We start from the raw sequence: 25,894 nt of genomic DNA on the forward strand, positions 1-25,894 counted from the left end.
TGAATTAAACTACTCAACTTAGATCTATTCCACAGAGCTCTGGTCCATTCCCCGGTGGGAATTTTCTTGGCTTAGACTCTTCAACCTTTGACATGCTGGAGCTTGACTGGATTGATTCTCTAGAATAAGAGCAACCAATCTGGCATCATATATTCAAATAGTCATAGTAATTGACCACTTTTAGTTTTTTTTTTTAATAAAAAAATCAACAATATGCATACATTTGTAGCGACTGGTTTAGGGCTTTCCTCGTCCAGGCACGACTAAAATCCAACAATAACACAGAGGTCCATAGCAATCATGAAATGCGAAAAAAGCACAGCCTTCTTTTCCTTTCACACTTTTAAGTTTTATGGGAATCCAATTCATCATTTCTCATTGCATAAATTAGAGCCTACACGCATAGCAATAGTACTTATAGATGTACAATTTCTTTTTTTCTTCTTCTTTTGGCTTGAATTTGAAATCATTTATTAAAAAAAATATGATATTTTAAATTTCTTTTAAACTTATAAAATATGAAATTCACATAAATTATATCAAAAAATACATAATAACCTTTTTAAAATTATAAAAATTCAGCCCAAGTTGAACTTTAGAGACCAAACCATGGCTGATTCAAATATGATCCAATGGTAGAGCTTCCATTTTTCCAAAAATTCCTCCGGCCACCAAGAAACACATATTACGGCGGCCTCATCAATTTTCCCTTCAACAATAGTAATAAAAAGGCCATATTACTAAAATTGTTGAAGCTTAAAAAGAGAAAGGAATTACATGCAACCATCTCAATACCAAAAGAGTTAGATCTAAAATGAGAGACTAAACTCCCAGGGAGAAAACTTCTTGATAAAACTGGAGAGGGAGTTGGCTCATTTTAAGTACTCTCCGCTCATACTCACATGAAACCTTTAATGTTTCTAATCACTTGGCCTTCCATCTCGCGGAGATGCCTTCATTTTTCCAACTCCAACCCAAAATGTCAAAGAAAATAGTATTATTATGCGCTAATTCTATTTTCTATTATTTTTAAAATTACTAGCGGTATATATCCGTAAAATATTTTATATTATACTTATCAAAAAATAATGAAAAATGGTCCGGAGCTTTTAGCCCGGGCCGCCCCACCACCATAGCGAAATCCACCACCGTGGTTCTCCGACCTTAGGGTTCGTATTCTGTTTATTACTATCCTCAGATATCGTGATCTTTAATCCTCGTGAATTTGCCTTGCCTCTGCAATGGCTTCGAAACCGTGGCTACACCCGGCTCCCACCTATCGTCCAGTGGAGACTTACTGGGATACCGATGAAGATGCTCCTGGTTACCGATGCGCCCATACTTTGACGGCTGTTGCTGCCACCAACACTCATGGACCCCGCTTGATTCTCTTTGGAGGCGCCACTGCCATTGAGGGAGGCGGCTCTTCCTCTGTCCCTGGCATCAGTTACGGTTCCTCTTCTTTCCTCCCTACTTTCCCATAAGAATTGCCGGAATGATGCTTGCTTAATCAATTGTTATGTTGATTTATTGTAGGACTGGCTGGAGTCACCAATTCAGTTCATTCATACGACGTCCTTACTAGGAAATGGACTAGGTAGTTTAAGCTTCTTTTTTTTTTTTTTTTTTTGGGTTGGGGGTGGGGCTGAGGCTGGGGTTAAATGGTGGGATTGAATTTGACTTTAAGCTGCACTTCTTGAACTGCTGTCTGATTAGAATACGACCCGCTGGGGAACCGCCGTCTCCTAGGGCTGCGCATGCGGCAGCTGCTGTTGGTACTATGGTTGTCTTTCAGGTGAATGGACAAGGAACTATGGAGGAAGATTGAAATTAAGTTTCTTTTTTTTTTTTTTTAAATTGATGGATATTCTGTTATCTAACGTGAATTGGTGATTACTGGCTAGGGCGGGATAGGTCCTGCTGGGCATTCAACTGACGATCTCTATGTGCTTGACTTGACCAATGACAAGTTCAAGTGGCACCGGTGAGTTTCTATAATCTCATCTTTCAAAGTTTTTGCAAACGTTTGTGTATTATAAATTATGAACTGATTAGGATCTATCTCTGCGAGGTAGACTGGTTGTACAAGGACAGGGACCTGGGCCTCGCTATGGGCATGTAATGGACCTGGTTGCCCAAAGATTCCTTGTTACTGTCACTGGCAATGATGGTAAGAAGTTTTTGTTTCCCAAGTTCATTTTTTGTTTTTATTTTTATTTTCTTCAATCTATGCTGTACTTAGCCTTTTCTCCTTTGTAGCATTACAGTGGGAAACAAAATTCTAGTTGTTCAAATACTCGTACATACTAACAAGAAATCCCTTTGGAACTGAACTCGTTATTCGATGGAATTTTGGTTTTCATGAATGTTCTCAGTCTGATCATTGGCCCTCAGTTATGTATAGCCTTCCTTTTGTAAGGAACAGCATGTTTGGGGGGCCTATTTTCTCGGCTTGGCATGTGGATTGCACTGCATTAATTGCAGAATCGATACATAAGATGCTGGGAGTGACCAAAAAAATTGCTTACTAGGTTAGGACCCAGGCTACCGGTATTTTTTTTGAGTGGTAATCGATATAGTATGATTAGGTAGCAAATTTGCATGGTAACCCACTATAACTCTGGCTAGGGAAAATGTGTTAGGTTCCTTTCCATTGATATTGCCTTTTCCATGTTAATTTTAACCAAGAAATGGCAGAACTAGACCAAGACCTTCTCTTTTAACACTTTATGGTCAAATGGCTCAGCATTTCTGCCATAAAGGCACAAAGATTTATGTGATTAGTCAGATTCCTATTTTCTTTCTAACTAATTATTATTAATGGCTATGTCAAATATTTCAGTGTAAATTGATTTGTTAGGTGTAGTTCTGGAATCTAGTTAGCAAAGCTGCAAAAAGGAACCAACAGGTTTAGTAGTTAGTGGTTGCAGAGAGGGGAAGTGTGATTTGAATGATTTTCCGCTACAAATTTGTAATGGTACAAAAACTTTAAAGTGGCCTAAAATACAGTTTGAGAACGGCAGTTAGTTATGCAAGCAATTGTTGAAGTAGTAACTTGATTTAGATTACACATGCAAGGTTCTTTACTTTATCTTAGTAGATGGGGTTGTGTAGGGGAAAAAATCTGTTGTGGTAGGAACTCATTCTGTTCCATGAGATTGTGTCTTTTTATCTCTCTTCTTCTACCGTCCTACAATTACTTTTTTGCTGATAAATTTATGGGAACTTTTGAGTTAACTTACTAGTGTCGTCACTCCATTTCGTAGCCTATGGATGTTTGCATTAAATTTGCATTTTATAATTTTCTATGCAATGGATGTTTGCATCGACAGGATGATTATGTGGTTTTTGTTTGTATCCAAAGAAGTGCAATTACTTATTTCCTATTAATGTATAGGGAAAAGAGCTTTATCTGATGCATGGGCTTTGGATACTGCCCAGAAGCCATATGCATGGCAAAGACTAAATCCTGAAGGTGATAGACCTTCTGCTAGAATGTAAGTGCATTTAGTTTGTCAAAACTGCAAAATTGTCAACTGCTGTTTCTCTAGGCATTATATGTTTTATGTTTAACATGGTATAGGTATGCAACAGCTAGTGCCCGTTCAGATGGCATGTTTTTGCTTTGCGGTGGAAGAGATTCCTCAGGCGTGGTATGATCTCTTCTTTACTTTGGGCTGTAAAGCAGTCAGTTACAATAATTTATTTTATACTCTTAATACACCATAGTGGTTTACTGCATCTTATCAGCAAGGTTTTCCACCATGACAGCTTACCATTTGTTCTTTCTTTCTTTCTTTCTTTTCAATTTTGTATAGTAATAAAAAAATGAATTGGCCATGCCTAAACCTGGTTCATCGCCAATTTAATCAAAGTAAATGAGATCTTCTGACTTCTGAGCACTGTAATTTGTGATGCAGTCAAGTGAAACATAATTTAGATATTATTTTGATTTAATTCATAATTGTGAAGTTTAGATTTTCTTGTAAAATTTTCTGCTTAGGGAGTTCATTTTTTAGCATCACTTATGAAATTTTTTTCTTCCATTATGAATAATACATAATGTTGTTTGCTTCTTATTCAGTACTTAGGTTAGATCTTCCTGTTTTGGGTCCCTAATCCTGATCAAGTCTATACCTATGTAGGAATTTGATTTCAAAGCCTTTTTGTCTACCGTCTCATTCTCTCCCCTCTTTCTTTTTTCCTTCATTCATTTCATTCAAAATATTCTTCTATAACCCTAATCTTTGCCTCTTCCTTAAATTTGAACCCTAAAATCCATCAATTGCTTGAGATTTTCTCACAATGGAACCTTCAGTGGGCAGACATGTCTTACTCCAATCCGATACGTTACAACTTTTATGTCCAGAACTAAAATTGATAATGGTAGTATACAGCTTCAAATTCAAAACCCATAGTTTATAAAATCTGCATAGCAGATAGGATGAGGTGGATATTTGTACAATATTGAGCATAATCAGTCTGTGCATCTTGCCTGTCCGGCATAATCAGTCTGTGCATCTTGCCTGTCGTGGATGATGTGCTGTCCTTATCCACTAAATTACAAGACTTGGACCCAATATTGATTCCAATGTAACATGAGAAAGTGATATAATTATTAGATTACTCGTAAGTGGAACGAAGTAGTAAACATATGTATATGAAATAGAAACAGGAAAAGGAGTTGATTGATGAAAACAAATTGGGACTCAGATAAATCAAAGAAATCTTTTTTTTTTCTTTCCAAGTTTAATGAGAAGGTTTGGAAAATGACTGGAAGATGGGTCAAAATCATGCCTGCTTCCTCCACTAACAAGAAATTGGAGTTTCCATTCAATTTTAAATTAATTCCCTAGATATAAAACCTAGAGCCCGATATTGATTCCAACATAACCTGAGTAAGTTATATATTAACTCAATAGTAGACATATGTATATGAAATAGAAACAGGGATATAAATTGATTGGTAAAAACAAATTGGGACCCAGATAAATCAAAGACATGTTTTTTTTTCCTTTTCAAATTTGATGAGAAGGCTTGGAAATAGCACAAATATGGGTCAAAATCATGCCTACTGCTACCTCTACTAATGAGAAAGTGGAGTTTCTGTTCTTTTTTTTTTAAAAAAAATAATTTTGTCCGTAGTCTCTGCTGTTTCCAACAAGTACTACTGCCATTCCCTTAGCAGTGAGGATTCTAATAAAATTCGTTTTCAAATTATAACAACATTAAGGTGCTTCAATATTAATATGTTTCTTAAAGCTATGTTTATTGATGATCATGTTTTCTAAGTTGTGGTTTAATTCTTTATTGTTGTGTGCTTAAACAGGCACTTGGAGATGCTTATGGGCTCTTAATGCATAGAAATGGTCAATGGGAGTGGACTCTTGCACCTGGGGTATCTCCTTCCCCAAGGTATCAGCATGCTGCGGTGAGTGATCAATGAGGGCAGAACTTCATACCTTTTAGATTTATGTTAGAAAAGTGAGATTATAGTTTTTCATACTTTCTAATTTTTGTTTTCCCCCCTAATGACCTACCTTGCTATCAGGTTTTTGTTGGTGCACGATTGCATGTTACAGGAGGTGTCCTGAAGGGGGGGCGTTCAGTAGAAAGTGAAGCAGCTGTTGCAGGTAAGTTTTGGCATTTTTAGCTCTCATCTGTTTAACAAGTAACCTCTTTGTTGTTTCTATGTTTTAGTGTTGGACACTGCTGCTGGTGTTTGGTTGGATAAAAATGGGCTTGTGACTTCACCAAAAACCAGCAAGGGACATACTGAGTCTGATCCTGCTTTGGAGCTAATGCGTCGTTGTCGCCATGCATCTGCTTCTGTTGGTGTCCGAATATATGTTTACGGCGGTCTGAGGGGAGGTAATGATTGTATTACCAAATTGTTGAGCCTATAACTTTTCTTCTTTAGTTCTATTGAGAATATATCTATTTGAGTTGGGAGTAGCAGAATTTTATTCCATTGAGTGTGCAAGAAGGGACTAGTTTTGATGTTTGTGGGTAGCATCCCTAGGTTTATGCTTTAATTTGCTAGAAAATGTAGCATTGCTACTTTTGTGCACCCTCCCACATTTTATGCCTTACGTTTGATGCTCAGCAAGATACATGACAAGCATACACTGGTAAGAGCATGTGTTGCTTATTCCCGTGTACAATTAGTGAGTTTTTTGGTTGTTTCGGTATGAACCTTACACTTTTTTTTATAAGGATAAGTGTGATATGGAGACTAGTCACCACGCATTGAGTTGTTGTACTGCATATGTTACACTGAATTAGTAAATTAAAAAGCAAAACTCATATAATTGAAAGCTTTTTATTATGTGCAACAATTTTTAAGTAACCCCATTGTCTTGCATGAATATATTTGTAGTTAATCTAAGCCAAACGTTATGAATCACAATCTCTGCTGTTTCTAATCTAGCATAAATTATGTATAAAATGTCCTGTACTTTTACCAATGAACTTTATGACACTAAAAACAGAATTGAATCGGAAACTGAAACAAAAGATCAACTTTAAAAACCGAAACTGATCTGATTGGTTTGGTTAATCCCTTTTTTCACTTCAGATTTTCAGTTGTCCAGTTCTTTTTCTCATTCATTGTGGTTCTATGCTTATCTGCTAGTTCTTAACCATTCCCAATTGGACACTTAGTCTTAACTTTTGAGTTGTTATTGCTGAATATATCAAGTGCTTCTTTAAGTGTGTTTGATTGGCCTTAGCCAGTTAGTTGCTGCCTATGATAATTGAACTTCTCTCCTTGCACAGAGATTGGATTCCCATATGAGGTTTCATGTCTTCTTGTTTGTTGGGTTATGCACATTCAGTGAACAGTCACTAGTTCTTGTTCTTCAGTGTAATCTTAATTATATACCTTATGTGCATTAAGTTTCTACTATGTGAGTCTGCAAGTTGAGATAAGATATCCAAGTTTAATACCAGTTTATCTGCTCTCTGTAGATGTGTTGCTAGATGATTTTCTTGTCGCTGAAAATTCACCATTTCAGTCGGACATTAATTCTCCTGTATTAACATCTGAGCGAGCCTCAACTATAACAAGTCCTAGAATAAATAATTCTCATGCTAATCGCTATGAAACAGTTTCAAATGATGGACCGGAGAGCCCCTTGTCTTGTGGTATCAGGTTGTAAGCATCTCTCTCTCTCTCTCTCTCTCTCTCACATGCATTTTTATTTTGTGCAGTGCACATGCATGATGCAAGGGTGTTTATCATAGTACAGCTTCTATAAATTTTCATTCATTTACACTTCTTCATTGGCAGCATGGACAAAAATTCTATGGAGAAACTTAGGGAGGCTTCTGCTGCTGAAGCTGAGGCAGCTAACGCTGTTTGGCAAGCTGCCCAGGCATCTGCCAACTCTGCTGAAGAGACATCTGTATCTGATGACAACTCACTAGCTGCAGAAGCAACTTCAGATGGTAGTGATGCTGAGGCTGATGTTCGCCTTCATCCTAGAGCTGTATGTCCTCTTCAACTTCCTTATAGTTTATATATCAATTGCCTAGTTGCAAACTCATACTGCTTCACTGTTACAGGTTGTGGTAGCTAAAGAGGCTGTGGGGAACCTCGGTGGGATTGTGAGGCAGTTGTCACTAGATCAATTTGAAAATGAAAGCAGAAGGATGTTTCCTATGAATAATGACACACCATATGCTGCCAAAAAGTTCAACAGGCAAAAGTCTCCTCAGGGCTTGCATAAGAAGGCTAGTTAGCAACTTAATTTATTAGATAAAATAAGAGTACTAATAGATATATGAGTATTCTTAATTTATTTAAGTGCTAGCTCATAATTGTTTGCTTTCTTGCAGATTATTTCTACGTTGCTTAGGCCTAGGAACTGGAAAACTCCAGCTAATCGAAGGTTTTTCCTGGATTCTTATGAAGTAGGCGAGCTTTGCTATGCAGCCGAACAGATCTTTATGCATGAGCCCACAGTTCTTCAATTGAAGGCTCCAGTTAAAGTTTTTGGTGATCTTCATGGGCAGTTTGGTGACCTGATGCGTCTATTTGATGAATATGGATTTCCTTCCACTGCAGGAGATATCACGTGAGTATCATACTAGAGCTCATAGCATTTGCCTATGGGAATAAAATTGCATAGTGCAAGAAACTGATGAATAAGGTTAAATACTGTTTAATCCTTGACTTCTTAACACTGTTATCCCTCTAGTTTGGAAAATATCTTAAAACGTTTCTAAGCTTTAGTTCCATCTGTAAAATGACCTGTCCATTTATTTTTCCATCTATTTGATAATTTAGAAGTGGACTAAATTATATAATTAACACTTTCACCCTTCTTTTTCCAATTTCTCTCTCTCTGTCTCTCTCCTCTGTCTCTTGCTCTGGCATTATATAAAAATGAAAAAAGAAAAGCATTCATTTGTATGCTTATGGCACACTGGAGTGAGGTTCTACTTTGATTTCAACTTTCGGTCCTAGTATCTTTAATTGTTTGCCCCCATGGAAGTGCAAGGCAATCTTTCTAGTCTGTGTTTGACGTTGGGGTGGTCAAATGTTAAGTGCTTCATACTGTCTGTATAATACTAAGTGTGGTGAATGATCATGGAAACCTTGTTCCAAAAATAGGCCTGAACTTGAGTACGTAGTATGTACCCTTTGATGGTCTTGTTGACAACAAAGATTCATTTGTAAATCCCCAAACTTCTTGTTTAACCAGCTTTTTCATTTTTCTATTGCAGGTACATTGACTATTTGTTTTTGGGAGACTATGTTGATCGAGGGCAGCACAGTTTAGAGACTATAACTTTGCTTCTTGCACTTAAGGAAAAGCCTCTTTTTTGACGGAATACTAGACCGTATTTCATATCTGTTCTAATGTTTAAGCTCCTCATGCCTTTTGTTATTTCTTTGCAGATTGAATATCCTGAGAATGTTCATCTGATACGGGGAAACCATGAAGCTGCTGACATAAATGCTCTCTTTGGGTTTCGTCTTGAATGCATTGAGAGAATGGTATGATAAACATTTGCCATGTGGTTATTTATATTGAATTTGAAAATCTCTCTGGTGCTGATAACCAATAGTATTTGTAGGGAGAAAGTGATGGGATATGGGCATGGACACGTTTTAATCAACTATTCAACTTTCTTCCACTTGCTGCACTTATTGAGAAGAAAATTATTTGCATGCATGGTGGTATAGGCAGATCTATTCATTCAGTGGAGCAGATAGAGAAGATCGAAAGGCCCATAACTATGGATGCTGGATCTATAATTCTAATGGATCTTTTATGGCATGTTTCTCTTTGTATTTGTCCATTATTTTCTGTCTATTATTTCTTTCATTAATATGTCTTGTGGCATGTCTTTGCACAGGTCTGATCCAACAGAAAATGATAGCATAGAGGGTTTGAGACCAAATGCTAGAGGCCCTGGTCTTGTCACTTTCGGGGTACATTTGTTAGCATTTGCTACTTGAAACACTTTGTGTTTCTTCTATATCTCATGTTTTGCAGTGTGTTCTTGTTCATGATGGGTTGGTTATCATTATCTATCATGCAGCACATCATAGAAATTAAAACCTAACTGACTTCATGTTTAGTATAAGATACCTAAGGAATAAAGCCTTGAAAGTTCATTAACTGTTGATGCGTGCTTTATGTTTTTTTTCTCATGTCTGATTATTTGCAGTGTGTTCTCGTTCATGATGGTTGGTTATACATTTAGCATGCATCACATCATATAAAATAAACCCTAGTGACTGTGATAACTATGAGATACTTAAGGAATGAACCCTTGAAAATTTGTTAACTGTTGATGCATGCTTTATGGTGTGCTCTCTCTCTCTCCACTACCTTCATTTATCATGTTAATTAATTTCTGTCAGGATATGAAAATTCTACCGACATTTTATGTTGGTATCAATTTCTTAGTGAACTTGTTTTAGTCCTGCACCTTTGAAATCTGATGCTTTTGAACATCATGCAAGTACCTAAGCTTTGCACCCATCTTTCTTATTTATTTACTATGATCATATGGCAGCCTGACCGTGTAACTGACTTCTGTAAGAAAAATAAGCTGCAACTGATCATTAGGGCGCATGAATGTGTTATGGATGGGTTTGAACGGTTTGCTCAAGGTCAATTGATTACACTCTTCTCTGCAACAAACTATTGCGGTGAGCAAAAGTAGCTTGGGTTTTCTCCACCTGTACTTTTATAAGCGTCCTAATTTTGTATATTGGTAATATCTATATAGGAACTGCAAACAATGCTGGAGCTATACTAGTTGTTGGCAGGGGTTTGGTTGTGGTTCCAAAATTGATCCATCCTTTGCCGCCACCTCTTCAATCACCAGAGACATCTCCAGAACGTGTGATGGATGATACATGGATGCAGGCAAGTTTTCTCAAATTATCGACATTGCAAATTGTCCCTTGGTGCCAAAATGAATTCAGAACAACTTATTCACAGGTGTTCTTACTGTCCATCCTGTATGTTTCTTATGTTGTGCAGGAACTTAACATCCAAAGACCGCCTACCCCTACTCGGGGTCGCCCACAACCTGACCTTGACAGGAGTTCACTTGCGTACATATGAAGTTAGTTTCATCTCCGCCCTTATTTAAAAGCAAAGTATTTTCCGATTGGCACGGGTGGTGTTGTACTTTATGATGAACTAGTTGCAAAGATGAAAATTGTTTAGTGTACACAGCTCAAAAATGATAGAAGGTTTAGCTATTATTCAGGGAGTGTAACATATGTTCAATCAGTATAAGTGATAGTTTTTGTAATTCTTTCGTTGTTCATAATTCACACGGAGGGAACTTGGGTTGGTTTTTGTGCATTGTAATACCGAGGCTGAGAGGCTTTTAGTCTTATATGACTGTTGTTTATTATTATTATTATTATTATTTGTTCCAATGATAATGAGAATTATTAAATTTGGGTTGGCAATCATCAATAGTGGAACCTCAGTTAAGACTTAAGAGGCCTTCACATGACTCCTACGCGTTTGCGCTCGATCTGTTCCCAAGTTTAATGGGATCGTCGCGTTTGAGTTTTGCAGGGGTCAAAATATAAACTTATCCTAATCAAGACTCTCAAATATCATTATGTTTTAGGTTTCAATTCGATCTAATCGAGGATAATCCTTCTCAATAAAAAAGAAAATATTGATATTTTTATCAAGCTGATCTTAAATAGTTTGGGGCCTTGGTGATTTCTTTCAAGATTATTAATTTGTTAGGAGCGCAAATATTCTATCATGACGACTACATGTTTTAAGCTGAAATTTCTCATATTAACTTTATTTATTTATTGTGTTTAGCGGAATACATGATCCATCATATGGACATAACCGAGTTTACACATCCATTTGAAGTCCTTTTTTTAAGCGGGTTCAAATTGCAATATTCGAGTAAGAAATTTCAATGAATGTTAAAAGTAGGTAAGCAAATTGAATCGAGAATTAGAATGAACAAAGCTAATGCCCAAACCGAGAACATATGGGATTTTGATTGGGCAGAAGACGGTATATCCAATGAAAGGGACTCCAGTAGAGAAGCCAACGAGGGAGATTATTTGAGAACAAATAAGATAAATCGGCAGACACGAAGAAACTTACTTTGTCTTTGCCTGGAAGAATCTCAGAGAAGGCAGTGATATGGAGGAATTGGAGTCATTGTTGCAAAGAAATCCTGGTTGCTAATACCTTCTGATTGATCGGAAAGTCATCGTAGATAATATCGGGCGAGTTAAGGCCTCGAAAAGAGTTTCTTCATGCCCACAACCCCAAGAACACGAGCATATACCTTCGCTTCTATGTGCAATAAGCAAATCAAATGTGCTTTTGTTGTATGCTTTATAAGAATGAAATTGGTTTCAAATATGAGATATATATAAACTAAAGAAACATCCGATACAACTAACTTTATCACACATGCAACATAAGTTAGACCCGATAAACACGCTGTTACTCCGTGATTTACCAATTAGTTGATATGTGCCTGCATTTCAATCACCAAACCATGGTTATTGACCACAAAAAGAAAACAACCATGATTACTGTGAGCGGCCAGACATACCACCCGTGCAGCTACATTTTACAATTTACATGGTATCTCCACCACTCTGGTCTGGATTTGAGATGTGCTTTGAGCAGCCATTCGGTATATTTGCATCCATGAACAGGCACACCTAGTAATCGTATTCTCACAGATCTTTCGTTGAATCCAATACAACGATGACCCCAACCCTAGCGTCAAACAGATGGGGGAAGAAGTCCAAGATGTAATAAGTCCTATCTCCTCATGAGTTGTGCCTTCAATATACAATATAACTTGGGCAATGGCAATTACTAGTTTGAAGCCCCTGCAAAATGAACAAATTCACTAAGCGACTTTAGCAATCGCTACTCAGCCAAACATGGGTAGTGAATTATAATATTCCCATAATTATATGCGGTATCAGTCCATGCCTAGGCAGTTAGGTCTTCGATGGCAAGTTGCATAGTTGATGGATGCAGTTGTGACAAAAACTCCATTGTAGTATTCAATCATAGGGCTGTACTGTGTCCTCGAATAGTTGGGAAAATTACATACTTAGCATTAGCAGTCAGAGATAGCCATTTGGAAGTCGTGTATTAGCAGAGACACGTTTTAACTTTTGGAGCAAACATATTTAATTACAATGAAGACATGATTCCAGAAGTATCTTCTATAATTTGTAGGAATACGCCTTTTATATCTCTCCCTCTCTCTCTCCTCTCTGACACACACACACACATAAATTGCTTGAATTATACTGTGGATATTCATCAAACAAGTGCCAAAAACATTGAGCCCATACAATCAACATGATCTAAACTACATTCTATTAACACCTTGACCACAAAAAAGAAAAGAGAATCAAGCTATGCAAGAGACAGGGATAATGATACCTGATGTTTTAGAAGCAGAAACTCCTGCCCTTGCATCTTTTGAAACCTTTAATGATCTCAATTTGGATGACCTCAGCGAGTGTATCAAAGGAGTCTCTTCTTCTTCCTCCTCATCTTGCTTCTCTTCCTCCTGCGCATCTTCATGATCAGATCCACTGATTGAATCTTCCTCTTCACTTGAACTGTGTTCATCGAAGAGTCTCTTTCCTTCTATGTTTTGTCGCTTCCTTGGACGACCCCTGCGTCTTACAGCAGTCCCATCTCTTTCTTCTGTAACATATTGGCACCAAAATACATACTTAAATCCAAAGTCTATTCATGATTCAAAACAAGAACAAAAATTCACAATAGGATGGTACAACATCTATAACACATTCAGCCTCATGCAGCTCCAAGGTGCTTAATAACTGCCAAAAAACCATACCTCAAGCAAAACTACTTTTGAGTCTTTGGCATCTAGTGAAAGAATGGAGAAACTGTCCTTATCATCAAATGCAGGTATAACTAGATCTTAATATATTGCAGTAATAGATTGAAATGCGAGCCTTGGTCCAATATAAGGTTGTTCCATTGAGATTGAGAGGTCATGGGTTCAAAACATGGAAACAACCTCCTTTCGCTGAAAGAAAGTTGTCTAGCTCTCCATCGGCACCTCTCAAGGATATGTGGGTAATAACAAAATGGGATTTCAATGAGACATCTAGCACTGTGTAAAAATACCCATTCTTCCAGGTAGACATGGCCTGCAGTCCATTCCGGTCAGTTCTGCTAACCTCCATACCGAGGGATCCACCCTGGTCCTAGTTCAGTCTGGTTTTGATCAAATCTAACATTTTTAAGATTCTTTTAGCTGTTTTCTTTCTTCATCTCTATAGCAAAAACAGATTTGTGGAGGTTAAAGTTGAAATTTTAAAATTCATGTTTTCATTGCTTATCGATACTCATGCATAATTGATTGCTGCTTATGGAGATTTTGTTGCCTGTTGACTGTGAATGTGATCTGATGGAAAATAACAAAACCGATGAACTGAACCAAACCAAAATTTTTTGGTTCAGTTAAATTCCGTCTTCATCTTCAGAATTCAGTTTTCCGTTATTACAATTGACTCCAGTTCAAAACTGAACCAACAAATTGCACACCCCTAGACTGCATATATATCCACAAATACACACAAAGCACATGCACAACATAGAGAGAGACACACACAGAGAGAGAGAGAGAGAGCAAAGTAAAAGCATTTAAAACTTTTGAAGTAAAATATTGGGTTAGAGGGAAACCCCAAGTATGTCAAAAATTAGATTCCAGTCATACAGAAAGTGAACTGCAGTATTACCTGGCAAACCTTCATTCTTCGCATACTTTTCTCGTAAGTTCTCCACAAATGTATAGTAGGGGCGCCAACCACTGGGATCTTCATCAGTGTTTACATTCACTGTTCGGCTTTGGACATCTTTTAGACTACTTGCAAACCAATGAGCAATACCAATAAGTTTTAACAAACTATCTGTTTGGTCACATCAGAATGAAATTAAGAATGCTGAAGATACCAAAACTAGAGAAGTAATTCTTACACTTCCAGGACATCAAATGTTGGAAGTTTGGATACAAAAGGAAGCACTGCACTTTCGAGAAAAGACAGCTGTGTTGGAGCTTCAATGAAAGCATATTCAATACCTTCCTTTACAATTTTTAAGATGGCTTCCCTATGCTTGTTCCGGGCAGCACCCATGAACATTCCAGAAAGTCGAGCAGCCAGGTCCTTGCACTCCTGGAAAGATTTTCCTGTGAAGGCCCCGTCATTGCTTCTAGAAAGTTCCTCCAAATGCCAATGATGAGCCTAGCAAAAATAGGCAAGTCCCATGAACTTGTGCGTCTTAAATGCAATTTTTTTCAGAAAATTTTTGAATATATCTTTCATATCCAAGAATCTTATAGTAAGCCTGAAAACATCAAAATTCTAATATGCTCACAAAAGCTGCCACCACATGACAATATCTTTTATTATATTAAACACATGGTAAATACAACAACACTAAAAAAGATGTGTTCAATAAATAAAGAAAAATCAGTAAATTCATATAGTTGTCTTTTTCCATCATGTGATAAGACCACCCAAATGTTCATGCCATACCCTTTTCAATGCTTCTAAAAAGATATTGGAAATATCATCGTCTTTTTTCTTTAAAACAGTGATCAGATGCTTAACAATCTCTTTTATTATACACATCGTCTTTTTTCTTTAAAACAGTGATCAGATGCTTAACAATCTCTTTTAGAACAGTGAGCACATGACAATTTCTTTTATTATATTAAACACATGGTAAATACAACAACACTAAAAAAGATGTGTTCAATAAATAAAGAAAAATCAGTAAATTCATATAGTTCTGTCTTTTTCCATCATGTGATAAGACCACCCAAATGTTCATGCCATACCCTTTTCAATGCTTCTAAAAAGATATTGGAAATATCATCGTCTTTTTTCTTTAAAACAGTGATCAGATGCTTAACAATCTCTGCTACACTTGTTCCATGCATCACGAAATGAGAAATTATCTCTGGAGCTAGAGATTCCTGCATTACAAGTAAAAGATATAGTAAGCAATGTACAAACTGAGATCGTGAGATCGTTACATGCATGATAATGGAATCTAGTCCAAAGATAAGAAAATCTCAATCACCACATTTACATTTCACAAGATTCACAACCCCCACTATTTGACCTCCCAGAAAAGGAAGAAGTTGCAACAGTAATGTGAGCAAGAATAAGAAAAGTAAATCCATCAAAGAACATGGTCTACAACATTGCCCAATAAGAATACTCAAACCTGACCATTCAAGCTACCTTATTACCATACTCTGAACACCCAAGTATCTAACAGGCAACAGATGCATGCTTACCTTGGAAACTGTATCTGTAGCAACCAACTTCGCCGCAGCTATCATAACTGCATCTCTATTGGTCTCCTCAATGTACTCTCTATTCAAGTCTTCATCTTCCGTTTCAACTGTGAAATGTATTGGAATAAATATAGAAACAAAGATTACACCCCTATTTGGAATTAAGAATTTTGTAATAATTCAATTCAATTGATTTCTTTTCTATCAAATTTTCTTGTTGGGAATGAAATTCTCTTTAACTCAAAAAAAAAAAAAATCATTTTTGGGAAAAATTGAAATCATGCATGATTTTGTAAGAACTCATTTGAATTCTTCTTTGCAAAAATGAATCATTCCAAAAGAAACCCAAGGACAACAATGCATAACCAGAACATGACACATGAATCATTCATTTAAGCATCTATTTTGTCAGGTAAACAATCTAAACAAGTAAAATTGAGTCGATATATTATAATAAATAAATAAGAGCAAGATATGGCAGACAAGAACCAACTATTTTATCATACAATCTACAAGACTGGCTGGCTTTAGTGTATTAAACATTTATCACAAGAAGCAACAAGTAAAATAAAAATGAGTCACCTGAAATTTTGAGTTGCTGTTCACAAAGACTCCAGAATCTTTTAACAACAGATGTATCCGAACAATATCCTAACCTTTCCAGCTTCGTGGAAGAAAAATTTGTTTGCCTGAACAAGCACCATACCTCTGCAAGTATAATACAAACCTGGAGATACACACTTCACATCAGAATTAGAGCAAATAACAAACATTTGATAGTTTATATCATCTCCAATATCTTGTTGCAGATATCATAGATCAAAGAAAAAAAATAGTAACAATAGAGCTTACTCTGCAAGCTAGCTGATTAGGGTATTTACTAACTCTCTGTTCTTCAGAAAGGGTAGGAAGGAAGTATTCAAGTTCCTCAAACAAGATATTGCGTTTTGAAAGTAGGGAGGATAACTGTGCTTCACAGACAGTTTCGCTAGTAACAATAGACTGAAGAGTCCATGCTACATGCAAATACATATTGAGAAGCAGAAAACTGACAACCTGGATGAGCAACAGAATTTATGACAATGCATGAGGAAACAGATTATGGTTAAGCCTAAAGAAAAATTTGGAAAAACACGTCTTTTGAAGTTCAACTATTGCACCTCATCATCCACGTTTCTGAAATTGTGGAGATTCCTAACGATATCATCATATAAACTCTCAATTGGCACGGCCCTTGATAACTGAAGCTCATATAACCTTTTCAAATTTACAAGAAGAGAATATTCATCACCATCCTGCAATTTAAAGTGTGTCACATCTCAACCCCCCTTTTGAGCATCAAATTGTAGAAGGCAAAAATAGAAATGTACCACTGATTCTTTCATTGCAGATCTAAGCTTAGCAATTAGCTCGTCCTCCAGATTTTTAAGTATATTACAGGCAAAATCTTTTAGCTCCCCTTGACTCTCAGTGGTACAAAACTTAATAGCCTTCACACAAGATCTCAATGCTTCCTTCTCACCATGTTTAAAAAATGCTTCTTTCATGAGCTGAAGGACATTTTTGAAATTCTGAAAGGTGAAAGGAATAAAACATTAATATCCAAGATTTGATTAGTCTGCTAAATTACTGTGCAAGTTAATCAGCAGTCATCATCAAACTAATTTGTAAGCAAATAAAACGAATTGCACAGACAAAAGATTCTTCTGCCCACCTGTTCCTGTCTCTTTAGGGAATAAAGCTCTAGATTCGTATGTATGATGATCTCAACTAGTGATGGTACTTTTGCTTTGTCAGCCATGAATTTTCGTAAAATCAGAGGGTAGTTCTTCATCATGGCAATTGTAACATCTCTTCTATTGCTTTCAAATATTTCCTAAAAATTTAAAAAACAATTAATATTTTCTTATAAAGTGGCAACTATACAAACACCATGCTACAGATATGGCCGGTACCCATAAAGAGAGACATATGGAATCAAGGAAAAAAAGAACACATCAGAGTTTGAATCCCTGAAAATAAGATAACCTAGACGGTGAATCATTCCTACTGAATTTAGAATTTCAAAAGAGATTGCAAATAGTCAGTGTTCATTCAGCTAAACTTAAAATTCAGATGGAACAATAATAATGTATAAAGCCATGGAATTACACACCTTCTGAGCTTTATTATAATATTGCTTTCGATTATCAGAAGCTGGAACAATCCTTTCTCCAACAGCCTTCTGGACAGATGCAAAAAGAAGTCTAACCAAATTTGTTGCATCATCATCTGTAAGCTCCACCATTGGATTCTCATCCAAGAGCATGGAAATAATGCACTTCCAATCCTGCACACATAGAAAAGCTTTTCAAGCTTGGAAAGCAACATATAAAATATTCCCTACTCATTTTCAATAACTTAGTGCTCCTATATAATAGTGTACTATAATTACAGCACAAGACTTATCAACCAAAAAAAGTCCTTTGTGCAGAAAAGTTATCAGGGTAGAGTATTGTTGTTAAGACTGGACCGGATGGGCCAGTTAACCGGGAAACAGAATCTATTCCTGTCCAATTTAACTCTTAAACCATGAACTTCAATAAACCAGTATAAACTAGCTGAGTAATTGACGAACCAGAAAACTGGGCAGTTAGAATACCTTAAAAAAAAAAAGAAAAGGAAAGAGCAGTACCAGGATTCAGACCTGGCACCCTTGAGAGTTTTACATGCACAATGACCTTGTGAACCACAACCATCATTTGTCATTGAATCACAATTATATATATATATATATATATATATATATATATATATATATATATATATATAATCAACTAATTAAATGAAAAGTATTTCCTACTATATCATATTAATATGAAATAATTAGCAACTATTGTTTTATAACTATGATAAAGAAAAATGAAAAAAAAAAAAATAATTCTAACACTACTAATTTAAACAGCAAATATTTTGAATAATTTTTTTAGTATGTTAAATTATTATTTATATTTTATTATTATTTACAGCAAAAAGTATTTCTTTAATGGACTATTTTATATATTTCTAATATACTAATATTTATTTTCATAATTATAAATAAATTTATTACTATAAAAATATTAATTTGAGTATTTCTCTTTTAAATAATTATTGTTATTAAAACTTCAAATTATATTCTAACAAATGTTACGATGCTAAAAGATTAAATTTATTTTAAGCACTATTATTAATTTTATAATTTTATTTAATAATATAATGGTTAAATCCCAATTCAACTCCATTTAAATCTTAATGCTTAAACCTTTAACTTCACCTATTCACTAGCCGGTCAAGTTTAAAAACTTGATGCAAAGTACAATCACAAAAACAATGCAAGCTGGACTCAATGCCACTGATTAGATTCTGTCATTTCTATCTTAGCACTTCCTCTTTCACGACTCAGCTTTCATTATATATTTCAGAAAACAATAATAATGTACCTTCATTGCTTTCATATACTCCCAAACATCATCAATAACATAGATACAGAGGATTGGATCTGTTGAAAACTCCCTTAAAATTTGCAACATTCTGCTGAGATGAACCTCAGAAGAACCATTGTCATTGCCTGCAAAAGGATGGTTATGACCATAACTGCCCTAGTGCCATGCAATTTTGATAAAACCCATTAAACTAAAACTAAAGAAACAGAGTAAAACCTCTACTGCCAGATTGAGAGCTATTAAACTTTTGAGCAATCAAGTGATCATACACCAATTCTCCTATTGCACGCCTGATGTCTGCTGGATCATCAATGAGTAAATCATATAAAGGACCCAAGTCATCATCAGGTAGAAGCTGATGCCTGAAATACACAACAAGACCCAATTTTGTTTCATGCAGATAAACATCCAGTGTGTGTGTGTGTGTGTGTGTGTGTGTGTAATTGAGAGAGTACCTTAGTAATTGTTTTACAAGTCCAATGGAGCATACAGCAACAGAGACATCAATGTCATCAGCAAGCTCAATCATGCGGTTGGAAAATCGTTCAGTGAATAGAGAAAGAGTGGGCACATTATCATCCACATCATAAAGATTTTGCAGTGCAAGGATAGATGCTTTTCTTACACCAGCACTCTTCAAGCACAATAAGGCAGAAGCTAGTTACAATTGAATAGCTCAATCATAAATCAAAAACTAGATTGTTCAATATTAACTCACTTTATCATTTAACGTCCATCCAAGGTACTTCAAGTACAAATCCTGCAGGAAAAGTGATGGATATGACAAAATCCACACTCCAAGTGACTCTATGCATGATATTCGAATATTAGGATCAATATCTCGATATCGATGCACAAATAACCTTCATAAAATAACAAATATGATATCAAAAGGCAATTTAATAGAAACAAGAAATTTCTTATATCGGATACCTTCTCTTTCGGTAATAACAATGACAAGAAAAAAAATCCTACCCAGTAAATATTTTGCGCATCATGTCCTCCAACACAACTATCTTTTCATGGGTTGTAGATAACCTTTTATTTAGTGATTCTAGACGAGGTCCTTCTACTCGTTTCTTCTTTTCAGCATTTAGCTGCCTCTGAGTAGTTTCTCTCTGTGTTCCAAGTGTTTTTGTAACTGTTATGAATGATGTTACAAGTTGAAGACCCATCAAGGAAGCAATCTGACGGTAAACTCTTGGAGGAGTGCTGCTTAGTGTTAACACCATAAAAATTGAATCAAATTGAGTTCATAAATTCAGCCAGAATTGGACATTTTGTGTGTGCGTGTGCACAAGAGAGAGAGAGGGCTAACCATGACAATGCTATTATGTAATCCATGCATTTATCAAACAAAACCTTATCAAATAAGGGTCCACTATGGGACTCGACTACCATATTGTCCCAAAATGAGACAAGGTTCTCTTTGAAGTTCTTGAACTCCTTCCTCTTCGAGCTTTGATAATCTTCAACTTCCCCCTAATTAATCCATAGAAGAAATAAGCAAACACTCTAGCCACAACATTTAAAATCTAGCTGATTGTTTAGTTGACAGCAAAGAGTATAATAAAATTCAATCAAAGTAAGATACTTTTCTGGCAAGATTGACAAGAGCAACGACAACATCATCAACATCAGTCTCATCAAGCAACTCTTCCTTGATATAAAATTTAGCTCCACATGCCTGGACAGTTGTACACGCTATTAGTATAATATCAGATATATATATAGAGAGAGAGATGCAATAGTGAGCTTGAATTCCCAAGCAAGGTAACGTTTGACTAAGCAAGCAATGATCATAAGGATCTTGTTGCAATTTGTAAAATCATTTATAGGGTCACATGTAAAATATCTATTTCTTTCAATCACTTTAAATGATCTCAATTTGTGGTTCTCTTGTGGTTTTGTACCTCTAATTTTCATAACTTCTAAAATTACCTCAAACAGCATGGTCAAGAGTTCAACCATTGCAGGTTTTGGATCCTTTTCATAGTGCTCGACCCAAAGCTTTACCACTTGGGGAATCTGTTTCCCATTACCTTTGATAACCTCTGCAGAAGGTGATCAACATGCAAAAGCCAGATAGAGAAAACTCTAAGCAAAACGTTTCGAACAGAAAAAAAAAGTTAATAATAATAATAACTTCTTAAAGGACGCTGAACAAATTTCTAGCATGCATAAGAATATTTGTAAACTCAAACTCTACAGCCCACAAACACATTCATATCTGGAGTAGGCAAACATTATCTACAGCCACGAACCTCATGAAAATGATACAGTGATGCTAGGAAAACAAGACAGCTACTTGGCACCCCTCAGCATCTTTTGTAACCGAGGAATATTAGATATTGCATAATACCTGTCTATGATGGATCTAAGAAAGCATATTTGTAATTTTGGTGGGTATTGCAGCAAATTTTAATGAAACTCCACAAGAAAATTATCGGTATTTATTGAGATTCCTTTCCTTCTTAAAAGAAAATACAAAACCAAGAAATTTTGCTCAGATCATAATATTCTATGAAAAACACCCATTAAAGCAAAAACAAACCGCTTATACTCCATAATTATTCAAATTCTGTAGTATGAATATTTGGGTACATAGATGGACAAACAAGCTCTCCAGCATTATGACCACATAGAAAAGAATCATAATATATGTTATTCATTAAAACCACCACTAATGGTGATTTAATTCCAACCCAACCGCAAAATCGAGTCGCTAAACACTTTCTTATTCCTAGCCGCAAAAACCAGGTAAACAAGTCTGCCACAGATGATTTCCAATCAAAATATGAACAGAGATTTCTGAACAACTTAACAATGATAAGCTTCTAAAGTAATGAGAACTAAGAGCTAAGTACCAATCAAGGTTTGGTCGGACTTTTGCGCCTCCGAATCTCGGCTCCGTTTAGCTTTAGGACGGACCTCACCGACATCGTCGGGAGATGCCTCTCGCTCCGCCTGATTGGGGGGACCTTCGTCACTTGTTTCTCGGGGGTGAATGCGAGGCCTGCCCCTTTTCTGTTAAAAGAGAGGGGAAAATAATAAATATCATGCACTTACGAAGATGCCAGTATAAGAAAAAAAAATAAAGAATTGAGACTCACAGGGCGAGGACGAGAAGATTCGGGATCTTGGGGTGCGTCATCCATGAGCTAGGGTTTGGGTAAGATGGGAAAAGAAATAGAATTGGGGATGGAAATTTCTGAGGAGGGGATGAGTAAAGAGTGATTGTAAGGGCGGAAGGCTTGCCCTAATTTTGCAGAAACAGGAATGGGAACTCCCGCCAAATGAAATATCCGCCTCTTTACTACGGGCCTTTGTCAGACGGTAGTAGTCTAGGGGTGAGCATTCGGTCGGTTCGGTTCAAAATCGAACCGAACCGAATAAACCGAAAACCGAAATTTGAGTGTTTATGAAAACCGAACCGAACCGAATTTGGTCAGAAATCGAATCGAACCGAACCGGTCTGATTCGGTTCGGTTCGGTTTGATCGGTTTCGATTTTTAATAATTTTTTTATTTTTTACACTTTATTTTTAATATTCTAAAATTTAATTAAAATATTTTAATTTTAATATGATTTAATTTCTATATATTATTAAAAAAACATATTATTATTACTAATCGGTTCGGTTCGGTTTTTTTGGTTTTTTTCTGATCAAAACCGAACCGAACCGAAATAACCGAAATTTTTAAAATTAAAAACCGAACCGAACCGAACCGAAATATATAAAAAATTAAACTAAATTTTTAAATCGATTCGATTCGGTCAATTTTTTCGGTTTGAACCGAATACTGCTCACCCCTAGACGGTACCATCACCGACCGACTTTATGTTAATGTCTACGTGCGTTCTGGTAGGGTATAAACCGACGGAGGCAAGAAGTATTTCGAATTTAATTCGTTAAATTTTTTGAATGAGTCGAATAAGTTTAATTTTAATTTATTTAAAAAATAAGTAAAGTTGAATTGTGTTTTTTTAAATAAAAATTGAATTTAAATTTTTATTAAAAAAATAAAATTTAAATTGATTTATTTTATTTAAAATTAAATAATTTTAATTAAACGAATGTGTTTTAACTTGGCTTATTAAAACTTTTAAATCTTAGACTTTCAATGGCTACTTTCCAGATGCATGATATTCTAGCAATTAAATTTAGTTGAAATTGGCTTTGGCAATGGTTTCATATATCCAGAGGTTGGAAGTGATAACCAAGCATTAATTTCAGCTCTAACGGGCGTCCCCATGGCATGCTTTTATGAAGAAGATGCTAAGGCTTTTCAGTGTGGATTGTTATAATGTTCGTACGCACATGCTCTTCAATTATTGTAAAACTCATCTCATCGTATTACGTGAATTATGACTTACTCAGGAGTCGACTGAAACATCGAAATTGAAAAATCACTATTAGAAAATAATAATTCATATCTTTTTTCATTCTAAATAAAAAACAATAATGGTCTAAAAACTACACAAGGAAGTCATATTATTCTTGGTTAATTGCAGGCACTCCTCTATAGTAAATTTTACACTCAAAATTTAAAATATCATCTACAGACACAAATTTCTCTACAAACTCAAAATTCAAAATATCATCTATAGACACAAAATTCAAAATTCGAAATCCCAACAAAATTTGAATGAGATTTAAATTATGACTCAAATTTCCCTTAATGCAAAATCCCTCACTCAAATTTAATAATATTAACATCCCAAAAAATCTAATTATGAGTAGCATTTCCACTCATAATATTATGAGTCAAAAAATTTATCGAGACGGGAATTGGCTCTCAAAAAATTTCCATAATACGTATTGAGTTTAACCTGCGTCTTTTTCCTGATGGGCTCCCACTCAAGCAAGAAATCAAGTCTTTTAAGTAAAATCTGAAAGATCTAGCGACTAGTCATATCGATAAAAAAAAGTTAATTAAAAGCGATGAGATACTTATTATAGAAAAACTTAAAACGAATTATATTGTCAAATTTAGAAACAGACTCAACAGTTCATCTAATATTTTTAAAGAGTCCATTTTAGTATTGAACGATGTAAGGTACTTGTCATGTGGCTACAGAGATGGATCTTGCCATTAGGAAATAACTCCATAGTGGATCGAAAATGGTTAGAAAAATAAATTGTTAAACAGATTTTCATGATTTGGTGAATATATGAGTAATTTAGTATTGTATATCTCTTGAAAAAGTAGGTAAAAGAGAATGAAAAATTGAAAGAAACTGGAATTTATCTTTTGATGCAGAATAAGAGTGTTTATGGAATTTATGTTTTTTTTTTCTATTTTAACATATTTTATTATGAAAAATTTGTTAGTTTGGATAAAAAAAAATATAAAGGTTTAAATGTTTGGTTTTAAAAATAAAAAGATTAATTTTTTAATTATATTAAAATTAGAAATTAAAATATAATTAAAAAAAAAAGGAAAAAATAAAAAGGGCGAGGAACTAAGAGCAAGGGATCCAATATTTGATCAGTGCAAGTGGCATTCGAAATTCAAATAGTGCCTTTTGTTCTGGAAGATATACATTATATACAAACACACAAAATGCCGCTTGTCGTGTGTTGCTCACTCTGTCTTGACCCGTGAAATTCCCTTTCATGTTTTTATTTTTTTTTATTCTGTCTATGGCGAAAACAAAAATTTCAATTAATGATGTCCGTATCAAAGTTTGTAGATTCTCTACCCCACCATTTATCCCAATTCCCGGATTTCAAATTTCACGTAATATGTTTTCATGATTATAATAATTTTAAAAGTTTAATATATGATTAACAGATATAATACTTACACTGAAATTACTGAATAAATATTTATTACTAATTTTATAATAAATTATGTTTTCTATACAACCTCATTATTTTTAATAAATAACTTATAAAAAATTAATATAAATTTACTTAACGAAACTTATTAAATATAAATTTGGACTCAGTTGTTAATATTTTAAAACTAATTTCACTATCTTTAATTATCTATAACTTGAATTTCAATTTCCAAATTATTTATATATTAACAAAAAGTTGAAGGATGTGGGCTAGCTTGCCAATAAGTGACCGGAATATTGTCAACTTCTTCATATTGCAACGGAATCCAAAGCCTCACAAGTCTCAGAACATGAATGCCCAACGATTTAGTTGATTATCTACGACGATTAATTGCAGATTATATTAAGATTTATGCTAATTTATTGTAAATCTTTAATGAAAATAAGCGAATCCGCGGATTACTTATCGAGAATATCGAGGGGCGACCACGAACAAGTAAACCAAATTCAAGATCAAGGTGGAGAAAACATTTCGTTGGGCCTCGAGTTGATAGGCAAAACTCAAAACGACAAAAGGATGATCTATTTTTGCTTTCCCTTTAATCACGAGAAAGCCCTAAAAACCCAAAAAAAACACAAAAAGGGGGGAAAAGTGTGTTTGATTGTTGGAAATAACAAAGCTGTCCTGTCAGATTTGATAGTCAAATCCCACGGTCTCTGTTTCAAAAATTCAAATGCTTTTTATTTATTTTTTGAATATTATTATTATTTAATTAAAAATTAATTACATCATTTAATACTAATTATGCTTC

At 35.2% G+C, this 25,894-nt stretch overlaps 2 protein-coding genes across 7 annotated transcripts; one reads left to right on the forward strand and one right to left on the reverse strand.

Moving 5' to 3' along the window:
* The first annotated feature begins 911 nt into the window (after window positions 1-911).
* Window positions 912-10,869, forward strand: LOC110612018 (serine/threonine-protein phosphatase BSL1-like). 2 transcript variants are annotated; one of them, XM_043961461.1, is made up of 21 exons: window positions 912-1,446; window positions 1,537-1,597; window positions 1,717-1,795; window positions 1,905-1,984; window positions 2,076-2,170; window positions 3,398-3,497; window positions 3,584-3,653; window positions 5,330-5,431; window positions 5,552-5,633; window positions 5,701-5,871; window positions 6,970-7,153; window positions 7,292-7,490; window positions 7,567-7,734; window positions 7,840-8,078; window positions 8,731-8,815; window positions 8,906-9,004; window positions 9,085-9,284; window positions 9,367-9,442; window positions 10,033-10,168; window positions 10,249-10,388; window positions 10,506-10,869. In XM_043961461.1, exons 1-21 carry the CDS (start codon window positions 1,242-1,244, stop codon window positions 10,587-10,589), a joined length of 2,655 nt encoding a protein of 884 aa, XP_043817396.1. In that variant the 5' UTR covers window positions 912-1,241; the 3' UTR covers window positions 10,590-10,869. The 2 variants fall into 2 exon arrangements, with proteins under 2 accessions (XP_043817396.1, XP_043817399.1); XM_043961464.1 differs by lacking the exon at window positions 912-1,446 and having other exon boundaries at window positions 1,915-1,984.
* A 997-nt stretch (window positions 10,870-11,866) lies between these two features.
* Window positions 11,867-22,632, reverse strand: LOC110612048 (sister-chromatid cohesion protein 3). Of its 5 annotated transcripts, none has more exons than XM_021752700.2 (23): window positions 22,409-22,632; window positions 22,163-22,322; window positions 21,237-21,349; window positions 20,890-20,982; window positions 20,614-20,777; window positions 20,271-20,507; window positions 20,014-20,158; window positions 19,751-19,929; window positions 19,512-19,657; window positions 19,293-19,420; window positions 17,987-18,160; window positions 17,546-17,707; window positions 17,202-17,402; window positions 16,992-17,126; window positions 16,684-16,887; window positions 16,414-16,558; window positions 15,832-15,938; window positions 15,445-15,504; window positions 15,062-15,139; window positions 14,502-14,767; window positions 14,264-14,391; window positions 12,930-13,199; window positions 12,394-12,558 (listed from the first exon to the last, which is right to left on the reverse strand). In XM_021752700.2, the coding sequence occupies exons 1-23, from the start codon at window positions 22,451-22,453 to the stop codon at window positions 12,542-12,544; spliced, it is 3,357 nt and encodes a 1,118-aa protein (XP_021608392.1). In that variant the 5' UTR covers window positions 22,454-22,632; the 3' UTR covers window positions 12,394-12,541. The 5 variants fall into 5 exon arrangements, with proteins under 5 accessions (XP_021608401.1, XP_021608392.1, XP_021608384.1 ...); XM_021752727.2 differs by having other exon boundaries at window positions 12,397-12,558; window positions 14,264-14,388; XM_021752709.2 differs by lacking the exons at window positions 12,394-12,558; window positions 15,062-15,139 and adding an exon at window positions 11,867-12,361 and having other exon boundaries at window positions 15,367-15,504.
* Between the last annotated feature and the right edge of the window lie 3,262 nt (window positions 22,633-25,894).

The sequence above is a fragment of the Manihot esculenta genome, chromosome 1 (assembly GCF_001659605.2).
Source record: "Manihot esculenta cultivar AM560-2 chromosome 1, M.esculenta_v8, whole genome shotgun sequence".
NCBI lineage: Eukaryota > Viridiplantae > Streptophyta > Magnoliopsida > Malpighiales > Euphorbiaceae > Manihot > Manihot esculenta.